At 45.2% G+C, this 14057-nt stretch overlaps 1 protein-coding gene across 6 annotated transcripts in view; it reads right to left on the bottom strand.

Annotated features, from left to right (window-relative positions):
• Positions 1–14057, bottom strand: part of LOC132398724 (anoctamin-4-like) — a 183940-nt gene that overhangs the window by 25839 nt on the left and 144044 nt on the right. For all 6 annotated transcript variants that reach the window (XM_059978558.1, XM_059978561.1, XM_059978557.1 and 3 more), the window contains exons 20-21: positions 5507–5649; positions 5259–5411 (exon numbers count right to left, since the gene is read on the bottom strand). In XM_059978558.1, coding sequence (XP_059834541.1) covers positions 5259–5411; positions 5507–5649 — 296 coding nt within the window. The remainder of the gene's footprint in view (positions 1–5258; positions 5412–5506; positions 5650–14057) is intronic.

Genomic DNA, 14057 nt, shown 5'->3' with positions numbered 1-14057 from the left:
CTTGTTCAAAACTATTTATTATCAAAGTACTTATACACTCATTAGCTACTTTACTAGATACCTCCTGAACTTAATAAAATGGCCACTGTGTGTATGTTTGTGGTCTTGTAACCACTTGCTCAACCAAACTGGCCGAAAGGGACAGGTTGCACCTGAACCTAACGGGAACCAATATTCTTGTAGGTGGGTTTGTCAGAGCTGCTGGGGAGGGTTTAAGTGAATTTGGCAGGGGGATGGGAACCAGAGAGATGGAACTCAGGATAGTACAAAGCAAAGATAGCGTGCAGTCAGACTGTCAGGAAGGGCAGGAAGATGATAGGACAAAATTGCAGCCAGCAGGGTGAGTATCAGTGCATTAGGGATGCAGAATCAAAAAGGGTAGCAAATACAGTACTCAAAGTGTTATATTTCAATGTACAGAGTATAAGAAGTAAGGTGGATGATCTTGTTGCACTTTTACAGGTTGTCAGGTATGACATTGTGGCCATCACTGAATTATGGCTGAAGGCTGTTTGTATTTAGGAGCTGAATCTCCAAGGTATCAAAGGGATAGGGAGATAGGCAGAGGGGTGGTGTGGGTCTGCTGTTAAAGAATAGCATCATGTGACATAGAATCAGAAAATGTTGAATCCTTGTGGGTTGACTTAAGAAACTGCAAGGATAAAAGGACTATGATGGCAGTTATATACAGGCCTCCAAACAGTAGCTGGGATGTCAAGTCAAGTCACTTTTATTGTCATTTTGACCATAACTGCTGGTACAGTACACAGTAAAAATGAGACAATGTTTTTCAGGACCATGGTTTTACATGACACAGTACAAAAACGAGACTGAACTATGTAATAATAAAAAAAAACACAGAGAAAGCTATACTAGACTACAGACCTACACAGGACTGCATAAAGTGCTCAAAAACAGTGCAGGCATTACAATAAATAATAAACAGGACAGTAGGGCAAGGTGTCAGTCCAAGCTCTGGGTATTGAGGAGTCTGATAGCTTAGGGGAAGAAATTATTACATAGTCTGGCCATGAGAGCCTGAATGCTTTGGTGCCTTTTCCCAGATGGCAGGAGGGAGAAGAGATTGTATGAGGGGTGTGTGGAGTCCTTCATAATGCTGTTTCCTTTGCGGATGCAGCGCGTAGTGTAAATGTCTGTGATGGCGGGAAGAGAGACCCCGATGATCTTCTCAGCTGACCTCACTATCCACTGCAGGATCTTGTGATCCGAGATGGTGCAATTTCCGAACCAGGCGGTGATGCAGCTGCTCAGGATGCTCTCAATACAACCCCTGTAGAATTTGATGAGGATGGAGGGGGGGGTGGGAGATGGACTTTCCTCAGCCTTTGCAGAAAGTAGAGACGCTGCTGGGCTTTCTTTGCTATGGAGCTGGTGTTGAGGGACTAGGATGTGGACTACAGATTATAACAGCAAATAGAAAAGGTGTGTCAAAAGAGCAAAGTTATGATAGTCATGGGAGATTTTAATATGCAGTTCGATTGGAAAAATTAGGTTGGTAATGGATCTCAGGGGAGTGAATTTGTTGAATGCCTATGAGGTGGCTTTTTAGAGCAGTTTGTTGTTGAGCCTACCGGGGATTAGATAAACTGGATTGGGTGTTATGTAATGAACCAGAAATGATTAGGGAGCTTAAGGTAAAAGAACTCTGAGGAGCCAGTGATCACAATATGATTGAGTTCAAATTGAAATTTGATTGGGAGAAAGTAAAGTCTGATGTAGCAGTATTTCAGTGGAGTAAGGGAAATTACAGTGGTATGAGAGAGGAGTTGGCCAAAGTAAATTGGAAGGAGCTGCTGGCAGGAATGACAGCAGAGCAGCAATGGCTTGAGTTTCTGGGGGAAATGAGGAATGTGCAGGATAGATGTATTCCAAAAACAAAGTAATACTCAAATTACAAAATACTACAACTGTGGCTGACAAGGGAAGTCAAAGATAATGAAAAAGCAAAAGAGAGGGCATACAACAAAGCGAAAATTAGTGGGAAGATAGAGGACTGGAAAGATTTGAAAACCCTACAGAAAACAACTAAAAGAATCATTAGGAAGGAAAAGGTGAAATATGAAAGCAAGCTAGCAAAAAATATCAAGATAGATAGAAAAAGCCTTTTCAAGTATATGAAAAATGAAAGAGAGATGAAAATGAATAGAGGACTGCTAGAAAATGAGGCCGGAGAAATAATAATGGGGGACAAGGAGATGGTAAATGAGTACTTTGCATCTGTCTTCACTGAGGAAGACTCTAGCAGTGTTCCAGGCGTTGAAGGGTGTGAGGGAAGAGAAGTGAGTGCAGTTACTATTACAATAGAGAAGGTGCCCAAAAAGCTGAAAGACCGAAAAGTACATAAGTCCCCTGGACAAGGTGAACTGCATCCTAGGGTTCTGCAAGAGGTAGGGGTAGAAATTGTGGAGGCCTTAGTAATGACCTTTCAAGAATCATTGCACACTGACATGGTTCTGATATGAGGACTGGAAAATTGCAAATGTCACTCCACTCCTTAAGAAAGGAGGAGGCAGCAAAAAGGAAATTAGCTTAACCTCAGTGGTTGGGAAGATGTTAGAGTCAATTGCTAAGGATGAGGTTATGGAGTACTTGGTGATACAGAACAAGATAGTATAAAGTCAGCATGGTTTCCTTAAGGGAAAATCTGCCTGATGAACCTGTTGGAATTCTTTGAGGATATTACAAGCAGGATAGATAAAGGGGATGCAGTGGATTTATGTTTGGACTTTCAGAAGGCCTTTGACAAGTTACATGAGACTGCTTACCAAGTTAAAAGCCCGTGATATTACAGGAGAGTTACTAACATGGTTAGAGCATTGGCTGATTGGTATGAGGTAGTGAGTGGGAATAAAAGGATCTTTTTCTGGTTGGCTATCAGTGACTAGTGGTGTTCCACGGGGGTCAGTGTTGGGACCTCTTCTTTTTATGCTGTATATCAATGACTTAGATGATGGAATAGATGGCCAAGTTTTCAGATGATATGAAGACTGGTGGAGGGGCAGATAGTGTTGAGGAAACAGGTAGGCTGCAGAAAGACTTAGACAGGTTAGGGGAATGGGCAAAGAATGAAATACAATGAAATGTTGGAAAATACATGGTCATGCACTTTGGTAGATGAAATTAATGTGCAGACTACTTTCTAAATGGGGAGAAAAGCCAAAAATCTGAGGTGCAAAGGGACTTGGGAGTCCTTGTGCAGAACAAACTAAAGGTTAACTTTCAGGTTGGGTCAGTGGTGAGGAAGGTAAATGCAATGTTAACATTCATTTCAAGTGGTCCAGATTATTGATAGATACTTTATTGATCAAAAGGAATTTATGATTTTACAGTAGCATTAAAAGTGCAAAGATGTACAACATATAAATATTAGAAGAGAAGTAGAAAGAATAAAAGATAAGTTACCTCAAACAGTCTAACAGGAGGGGTCATCACTTTCCCGGCTATAGATCGACTCATTACAGAGCCTAATGGCCAAGGATAATAATGACCTCATATAATGCTCTTTGGAGTAGCACAGTTGTCTTAGTCTATTCTGAAAGTGCTCCTCTGTTCAGCCAAGGTGACATGCAGAGGATGTCCAGAACAGCCAGGATTTTCCAGAGGGTGCTTTGTTCTACCACAGCCTCCAGTGTGTTCAATTTGACTCCCATAACAGATCCAGCCTTTCTAATCAGTTTACTGAGCCTGTTGGCATCACCCATGTTGATGCCATTGCCCCAGCACACCACCACATAGAAGATTGTACTGGTGGCAACAGACTGGTAGAACATGTGAAGGAGAGGCCTGCACACTCCAAAGGACCTCAGTCTCCTCAGGAAGTAGAGGCGACTCTGGCCCTTCTTGTACACAGTTTCTGTGTTAGTGCTCCACTCACATCTGTCATCCAGGTCCATCGTAGATCCTCACCACATCCATGTCCTCACCATCAATAGTAACAGAGAGCAGTGTAGGCTGAGTCTTCCTAAAATCCATAACTACATAACAGCAGGGCTGTGATGCTGAGGCTTTATAAGGTACTGGTAAGACATCACCTTGAGTATTGTGAACAGTTTTGGGCTCCTCATCTAAGAAAAGATGTGCTGGCATTGGAGAGGGTTCAGAGGAAGTTCACAAGGATGATTCAGGGAATTAAAGGATTATCATATGAGGAATGTTTGATGGCTCTGGATCTGTACTCGCTGAATTTAGAAGGATGAGGGTGGATCTCATTGTAATCTTTTGAATGTTGAAAGACCTAGACAGAGTAGATGTGGAAAGGATGTTTCCCATGGTGGGAGAGTCTTGGACAAGAGGGCACAGCCTCAGGATAGAGGGGCATCCATTCAAATCAGAGATGTGGAGAAACTTCTTTAGCCAGATGGTGGTGAATTTGTTACCACAGGCAGCTGTGGAGGCCAGGTCGTTGGGTGTATTTAAGGCAGAGATTGATAGGTTACTGGTTGACCATGGCATCAAAGCGGGAGAAGGCTGGGGAGTGGGGCTGAAAAGGGAGAAAAAGATCAGCCATGATTGAATGGTGGAGTAGACTCGATGGGTCAAATGGTCTATTTCTGCTCCTATGGCTTACGGTTTTCTGCTGCTGTAGCCCATCCACTTCAAGGGGTGATGTGTGTATTCAGAGATGCTGTTCAGTATGACACTGCTGTAACATGGTGTAATTTAACAAGGCTTTCCTGCTAACTGAACCACCGCTCACTGGACGTTTTTTGTTGCATCATTCTCTGTAAACTATTGAATCTGTTGTGTGTGAAAATCCCAGGAGATCAGCAGTTTCCGAGATACTCAAACCACCCCATCTGGCACCAGCAATCTTTCCACAGATAAAGTAACTTAGATCACATTTCTTCCCCATTCTGATGTTTGGTCTGAACAACAACTGACCATGTCTGCATACTTTGATGCATTGAGTTGCTGCCACATGATTGGCTCATTAGATATTTGCATTAATGAGTAGGTGTACAGGTGTACTTAAAAAGTGGCCACTCTGTGTATGTCACTACATACTATCCTGACAATGAATCTCAGGGTTGTATACGGCAACATGTATGTACTTTGATAATACATTTACTTTGAACTTTGACTCAAGGACTGAAGTATTCATCTCAAGTATTGAACGAGCTATCCCAAAAGCAAAGGAGACAGAGAGATCAGATTTAGATCAGCATAAACCCCTGGTGCCTCTGGCTGTGAACCCAGCACTTGAGATACAAACCATTGCATATTCTCCCAAACCTCACCTATGTCTTTGGCTCTGGAAGCCAGAGGTCTCCTCCACTGTGTAACAAACTTGTACGCGTCCAGCCGGATTTCAATGATGTTGTTGAGTAGGGCGAGGAGTGGAGCTAATGGAAAAGCTGCCACAAAAATCGTGATAAATCCAAACTGAAGAACTGTAAGGAAGGAGAGAATGTGTGAACCATACATGTCCCGCGTCAGAACATCACGCACCGTGCCACAAAGCTTGGAACATCTGAACTCTGCTTACTCATCTCCAAATATTCATCAAATAGTCCGTAGGCATTCATGGGCTGCAGGTTGTAATCCTTCTCCCACTGAGGAAAGGTTGGCTTGCTTGGGTCATGATGGTCTTGTCTCAGCTTTCTTCTTGCCAACCAATTCTGAATAAGCCTTTGGCAAGAGGAAAACAAGCTTCATTGTGATGGCTTTCTGATGTGTGAAATTCCCAGATCCCACCGTCTCTCAGTCTTTTCCTTGCTGCACTCCCTGATTTAAAGCCAGCACTATTCCATCAGGTTCAGAGCTTGGTCAAAGGGACAGGCTTTAAGCAGCAGCTCAAAGGGAGAACGGGGCAGGCAGTGAGGCTGAGGCATGGGAGTGGAGACCCTGACACTATTCAGCTCAAAGTATGGTTGTTCCTTGAGAAACAGTCCCCACAGATGAACTTAGATGGGATGCCATGATAAGATAGCAGTTAGCCTGATGCTGTTTGAGCTCAGGGTGTTAAGAGTTCAAAGTTCAATCCCGGCATCCTTTGTAAAGAGATTGTGCATCCTCCAGGTGCTCCAGCTTCTTCCCACAACCCGAAGATGTACCGGTTAGTAAGTTAACTGGTAAATTGTCCCGTGATTCGGCTAGGGTTAGATCAAGATTACTGGATGGCAAGGCTCATTGTGTCAGAAGGGCCTGTTCTATGCTTTATTTCAATAAATAAATGACCCACAGCTGTAACATGTGTTGCTACCATTGTCCTGCCATGGGCAACCGACTCACGTCCACAGCAAGGAAGAAGCCATGACAACTGCTTCCTCAAACACCCTGGGCAACTGTGCATTCTCCAGTGGAGTTCAATCCTAGTGCCATCTGTAAGGAGTCTCTACCGCATGGGTTTCGTCTGGGTGCTCTTGTTTCCTCCCACAGTCAAAAGCTGTTCCTGTTTTTCTTTCTTTATTTAGATATACAGTGTGGAACAGGCCCTTCCGGCCCTTCGAGCCATGGCAGTAGCCCACCGATTTAATCCCAGCCTAAACAAGAGACAACTTACAATGACAATTACCCTACTAACTGGTACATCTTGGAACTGTGGGAGAAAACCAGAGCACCCAGAGGAGACACACACATTCCATGGGGAGGACATACAAACTCCTTACAGAGGACACCAGGCTTCAACTCTGAACTTTGATGTCCTGAGCTGTAATATTGTCATGCTACCATGGTAGTCAGTAGGAAATGGTCATCTCATTAGGCTAGTGTTAAACTGGTGGATCGCTGGGGTGTGGAGCTCATTGGCCTGGAAGGGCCTGTTCTGCACTGTGTCTCTAAATACAACTTGGTAAATAAAATCAAATAAACTTTTATAGTCTCTCTATCACCTCCTCCTTCTCTTCACTCTTGCACCAAACCATTTCATCTTCTGCTCTTCCAGTTACTGCCCAATCTGTCCTCCTCATGACTAAATCACCAGGCAGGGATCCACCACTAATTCACCAGGTAGGGATCGATTACTAATTCACCAGACAGGGATCGGTCACTAATTCACCAGACAGGGGATCGGCCACTAATTCACCAGACGGGATCGATCACTAATTCACCAGGCAGGAGATCGGTCACTAATTCACCAGACAGGGGATCGATTACCAATTCACTAGACAGGGGATTGGCCACTAATTCACCAGACAGGGGATCGGCCACTAATTCACCAGACGGGATCGATCACTAATTCACCAGGCAGGGGATCGGCCACTAATTCACCAGACGGGATCGATCACTAATTCACCAGGCAGGGGATCGGCCACTAATTCACCAGACGGGATCGATCACTAATTCACCAGGCAGGGGATCGGCCACTAATTCACCAGACGGGATCGATCACTAATTCACCAGGCAGGGGATCGGCCACTAATTCACCAGACGGGATCGATCACTAATTCACCAGGCAGGGGATCGGCCACTAATTCACCAGATGGGATCGATCACTAATTCACCAGACAGGGATCAGTCACAATTCACCAGACAGGGATCAGTCACAATTCACCAGACAGGGATCGGTCACCAATTCACAAGGCAGGAATCAATCAGCAAGATCTCACCAGCATTAACGCAAAGCTCACCAGTAAAAAGTAACGACACAGCATGTCCCTCTGCCACACCTACAGCAGATACTGTTACACCCAGTTCCAACCTACCCTGAGGGCAGCCTTTCTGGTCATTGCCAGCACCCTGACACAACTGTCCTGAGACTACCCTTGCAAATCCAGCGTTGGATTCTGCCATCAAGGACATTTATTCAGAAAGGTGCCGTGAAAGGGCCAGTAACATCATGAGGGATCTCCCCCACCCTGCACGTGGATTGTTTGCCCCACTCCCATCAAGGAGGAGGCTAGTTAGCATGCATGCCAGGACCATGAGATTCAGGAACAGTTCCTGTCCCCAACCAATAAGGCTGATCAACATCTCCAACCACTAACCCACCCCTCCATACCCCAACCACCACTACTTTATCATTTCCTGTCAGCCACCTTATGTACAGACACTCCTGTGCCTAGCGTTACACTATGGACATACAATCAATCTATGTGCATAAGCTCTCTTATGTGTTCTTTATTGTATTGTGTATTGATTGATTGAGATACTGTGGCTTTTTGGCTCTTTGAGCCATGCTGTCCAGCAATCTTTACAAGACAATTTACAGTGACCAATTAACTGACCAACTGGTATGTCTTTGGACTGTGGGAGGAAACCAGAGCACCCGGAGGAAAACCGTGCGGTCTCGAGGAGAATGTACAAACTCCTCGCAGGCAGCAGTGGGAACTGAACCCAAGTCACCTGTACTGTAAAGTGTTCTGCTGGGCACTCACTACCATGCCACTGTTTTGTGCTACATCGGGATCCAGAGTGATGATTATTTTATTCTCCTTTGCACTTGTGTACTGGAAATTATATTAAACAATCTCTAATTCAATGACTGAAGCTGTGCTGAGCTTTGAGAATTTACAGCTAGGTGCAAAGGAATTTCTCATCAATCTTTGTAGAAATGCTCTCTTACGTGTTTATATTTATTGCATTTTTTATTATTGTGTTCTTTATCTTATTGTATTTTTGTGCTGCATTATATCTGGAGTATGCAACAATTATTTCATTTTTCTTTACACTTGTGTACAGGAAATGATATTAAACAATCTTGAATTCCGCAAAAGGGCAAATCACCCAGACTGACATTTAATGGAGCTTCTGGGATCTGTGCACACCAGGCTTGACCCCATTGAGATGCATAGAGGGCATAAAACCAGTGAGGTCTGTCACACAGATTTGAAAATCAGCAGAGAGCTAATGTTCATTAACCCATCGTGGCACAGTATACATCCCAAAGCTGCCCCCATCGGTGGAAACCGGGCAACACCATGGGTCTTGCCCGTGTTGTGGCACAGTAATGTAGCAGTGAGCGTAACGCTTTACAGTGCCAGCTGTAATATTGGAGTTCAATTCCTGCCACCGTCTGAAGGAGTTTGCATGCTCGCCCCATGACTGTGTGGGTTTCCTCCGGGTGCTCTGGTTTCCTCTCACAGTCCAAAGATGACAAGTTAGCATTAGCAAATTGCAGACCGTTTGTGCTTTGTTAGTGCTGGAAGCATGTCGATACTTGCGGGCTGCCTCCAGTACAATGCTCGGACTGTGTTGTTTTGACACAAATGACACATTTCACTGTATGTTTTGATGTACATGTGACAAATAAAACTAGCCTTTGTGATTATATACTTGCGTTGGAGAAAACAGCAGATATAAAGCTAGTCATTTAATAATAAATCTCTTTGTGGAGTACATCTTTCTGAAGCCATTTGTTATGATTGGTTTAATGTTGTAGGGGGTTGACCCCATCTACTTATCACTGCAGTGAACTGTAGACACACTAAACCAATGCTGTTTAAATTCAGAGATATGGTGCAGAACAGCCCTCTCTGGTCCAACTAGCTGCACCACCCTCCAATCACCGATTTAACCCCAAACTCATCAAAGGAAATTTACTACTACCAATTAACCTACTAACTGGTACGTCTTTGGACTGTAGGAGGGAACCAGAGCACCTGGAGGAAACCCACGCATTCCATGGGGAGGATGTACGACTCCTTACAAAGGACACGGGGATTCAACTCTAAACTCTGATGCCCTGAGATGCAATCATGTCATGCTAAGCACTACGCCACCACGTAAATTTACATTGCAAATATATTCATTATGTATTTATGCATTTTATTCCATATCTATATTTTAACCTCTAACTTTATTAGCTTTTTACATTCATCTATAACTTTTTTTATAATTCTTTACTCTTTATAGTTGTTGAATGTTGTTTTTGTTGCATGTCACACCCTGACCAACACACCACAGCAAGTTCCTGATCCATGTATGGTGAAGAAAGTTGATCTTTGACATTGCAGAGCTCCCAAGGTTAAGGTGCTCAGCAGTGAAGTGTAACCCAGACTAAACCTGTCTATAGCAATGTGTAACCTGGGCTGAACCACTCTACAGCAGAGCGTTCACAGGGAGAATCTGTCTAAACAACCATTCCCCACAAGTGTCAGCAACTCGCCAGAATGTGAAATTAGTTCAAAGGCAGCGGGAGATTAAGGAAGGAGGTTGGGAAAAGATGGCAGAGGCACTAACCGGATTTTTCCAAAAACCTTTTTGAGGGCCCGCTGGAACCTGGCAGCAACAGAGAAAGAGAGAGAAAGAGAGTTGTTTGAGAGAGACACTGGAAGTGGAACACTGATGAGAGGATGGATTGTTCATGGATAAAATGAACTTGGGAGAATTGGAGACTTGCAATAGTCAGTGTGAAGTTTCCCTCTCATCTGTGGACCAGGACCCAAACGAACACAGACTAAGATGTGTGGGAAGGCAGGTAGGATTTGAGGAGGGTGCTCCCTCAGATGGTCTGATTGGTCTCTATGTCCTCACAGGCTGAAATGTCTTTTGGAATTTCTTCCCTGCAGTTCTCTGCTCCCATCTCTCTGCCCCCCCACACAAACCTCTTTAAAACCCAGTTCTTTGACCAAGCCTCTTCTATTACCAGAAGCTTTTCCTTGATGAACATTCATAAAGAATGCACAGGTGAAACACCTGAGGACATGTCAGTTACTAAATAAATGCCGGACTATTTCCAATGAGGTTTCTCTGCTGAGGATGGGTGAACCTAGAACCACAGATATCATGGCTTAATGTTTAAGGGGAACATGAGAGGGAACTTCTCTCTGAGGGTGGTGAGAGTGTGGAATGAGATACCAGTGGAAGTGATGGATGCTGGTTCAGTTTAAGAGAAATTCTATAGGTAGGTGGATAGGAAGGGATGGAGGCCTATGGTTCAGGTGCAGGTTGATGGGACTAGGCAGAATAACAACTCAGCATGGATTAGATGAGACAAGGGCCTGTTTCTGTGCTGTAGTTTTCTACGCGGGTAGCAGGATGGAGATATGTCTCTACTAAAGGAGGTGTGAGGCATTCCTTCCCTCCGTTAGCCTGCAGGTCACCCTTGGGAAAGGTGTAGCACCTGATTAGAACCCCCCCCCCCCCACCCTGATCAGTGTCACGGGAAGCCATGGGAGCAGGTGGTGAATGGTCGTAAGCAGCTGGTGCAGATCACAAGTCCTGGTTCTGCGACCACTGACGCCAGGCAGCCTATCCCTGAAGAGAATTGATAATGGCTGGGGTCACCTTTGTAGAGAAAGTCACTGCCCTGAAGGAAGCAATGGCAAACCACTTTTGCAGAAAAATTTGCCAAGAACAATGATGGTCATGGTAAGACCCCACGTGGCACACAATGATGAGTTTTTTACGATTCTATGACTCTTAACCTCCCAATCTGCCTCGTTGTGGCCCTTGCATCTTATTGCTTACCTGCACTGCACCTCGTCGCTATGACACTTTATTCTGTTATTGCTCTACCTCGACGCACCATGTAATGATCTGATCTTTATGGACAGTTTGCAAGACAAGCTTTTTTCACTGAATCTCAGTACATGTGACAATAATAAACCAATTCTAGTTCCCGTCCTTGTCGTTAGTTTTTATTTCCAGAGATCATCAATGGACCATTTCCACACAGCCTGTTTAACCCTGTCCTTTCAGCTCAAGATGTTAGCTACGCTCCCTGGGCAATGGATCCCAGTCTCACTGTCATCTGGGGTTGGGAATCCGGAGAGGGGAAGGCCTATGTCAGCAAGCAGAGCATACACGCAGTCAAGGCCCTTCGGCCCACAATGTTGTGCCACCTTTTTAACCCACCCTTCCTTCCTACATAACCCTTCATTTTTCTATCATCCATGTGCTTACCTAAGAGTCTCTTAAATGTCCCAATGTATCTGCCAATAGCAACACCCATGGCAGGGCATTCCACAGACCCACCACACGTTGTAAAAAACCTACCTCTGACATCCCCTTACTCTTTCCTCCAATCACCTTAACATTTTGCCCCTTGTATTAGCCATTTCCACCCTGGGACTAAGTGTCTGGCTGTCCACTCACTCTTATTCACACCTTCACCTCTATGTGTACACCTGCTTCCTGTATCAGATGTGAGCACGGTGGTAATCCATGGTGGGAAACGGTGAGGGAACAGGTTACAAACCAGGGTAGCTCCAAGTTCACACTGGGCCCTTCAGGTAACTTAATGACCAACACTTCCTAATACTTCCCCAAGTCATTCTGTCCCAGTCTGACCCGTCGAGTATCTCCACCAGTTTTGGTATTCCACAGATTCCCTCCCAGCTTCAACCACCTCATTCAATAAACCCTTCTCTCGTCATAGCTTCCAAAGTCTAGAAGGTGAGGAAGTCCCCTCCGACGAGGGCCAGCAGTGTTTGGAAAACACACCACACCTCAGCGTACTCCTTGTTCAATCCGCATTGGGGATTGCGCCCGGAGTAACCAGGACGCGGGTGTGAAAACCAGCCAAGTGTAGAACTGGGAACTAATCGAGGGGTGTTAGCCTCGGTGTCTGATCATGCTACCCAGCCTTGCTTTGGTACGGTACTTTGAGTGGCAGAGTAACATAGTGGTTAGTGTAATGTTTTACATCCTACGTGATCAGGGTCCAATTCCCACTGTTGTCCGTAAGGAGTCTGTACATTTTCCCCATGAATGGATAGGTTTCCTCCGGGTGCTCGGGTTTCCTCCCACATTCCAAAGACGTACGGGTTAGTGATTTATGGACATGGACTTAATGGCACTTGCGGGCTGGCCCAGCACACCCTCAGACTGTGTCGGTCATTGATGCAAATGATGCATTCCACTGTTTCTATTGCTGTACGTGTGACAAGTAAAGCTAATCTTTAGTCTTTCAGAAATGTGCAGGACCGTGTGCCAACCCAGAACTTTAACACTATGGGACAGACATGTGCCCACAAGCACCTCAAAGCCTGCTTGTTCCCTTGGGCTTCCGCTGTAGAAGGCAGATGCTGAGGTGTTATTTTTTCAGTGTGTGGCCCCTGGCACCAGTGGGTTTGGAATTTGGACAGTGTCTCTCTCCCAGAAGGAGCTCGGCACTCAATCCTTGCACATACTCACAGAAGATGGCTGAGAGATTTGTTAGATGTATAGGGGTTGACCTTGAAGATAGAACAAGGCCAAAGATTGCTGTTATTGAAGGGTAGATTAGGAGCAAGAGATGTGGGGACTTCTTTTGGTGCCACACTTTGAGACCTTGTATTGGAAGCGAAGAGAGAGTCATACAAGCTGAGGCTTGGAGTATTGGAGTGAGTCTGGGCCCCTTATCTGAAAAAAGATGTACTGGCATTGCAGAGGGTTCAGAGGAGGTTCACGAGAATGAAAGGGTTAATGCATGAGAATCGCTTGATGCCTCTGGCCCTGTATTTGCTGGAGTTTAGAAGAACAAGAGTGGATCTCATTGAAATCTATTGAATATTGAAAGACTTAGATAGAGAGGATGTGGAGATGATGTTTCCTGTAGTGGGGGAGTCTAGGACCAAAAGGGTCAGCCTCGGAATAGAGGGAAGTCTATGGTGGTGGCATCCGTCGGTCTCGAGAGACCAGGGCGCAGGCCTGGGCAGGGTTGTATGGGACACCGGCAGTTGCCCAAGCTGCAGGCCTTCCTCTCTCCGCGCCACCGGTGTTGTCCAAGGGAAGGGCACTAGGACCCAAGCAGCTTGGCACCGGTGACATCGCAGAGCAATGTGTTGTTAAGTGCCTTGCTCAAGGACACAAACACACTGCCTCAGCTGAGGCTTGAACCAGTGACCTTCAAGGTTACTAGTCTGATGCCTTGCCCACTAGGCCACGCGCCAACACAGGGGAAGTCTATATAGAAAGCAGAATACCTTTGGCCTGAATCTGTGGAATTCTTTGCCACAGATGGCTATGAAGGCCAAGTCATTGGGTGTTGATAACTGAGATTGATAGGTTTTTGATTAGTAAGGGTGTCCAAGAATGCAGGAGCAGATAGGGGAACGGGGCTGAGAGGGATAATATATCAGCTGTGATGGAATGGCGGAGCAAACACAATGGAAAGATCTTGCGGCTCATTGCTTAGATGTTCAAAGAATGGGGCAGGGTGTGGGGACCTGCGT

Source organism: Hypanus sabinus, chromosome 8 (genome assembly GCF_030144855.1).
Source record: "Hypanus sabinus isolate sHypSab1 chromosome 8, sHypSab1.hap1, whole genome shotgun sequence".
In the NCBI taxonomy this organism is placed as follows: domain Eukaryota; kingdom Metazoa; phylum Chordata; class Chondrichthyes; order Myliobatiformes; family Dasyatidae; genus Hypanus; species Hypanus sabinus.
This window is presented reverse-complemented; position numbering and strand designations above follow the sequence as displayed.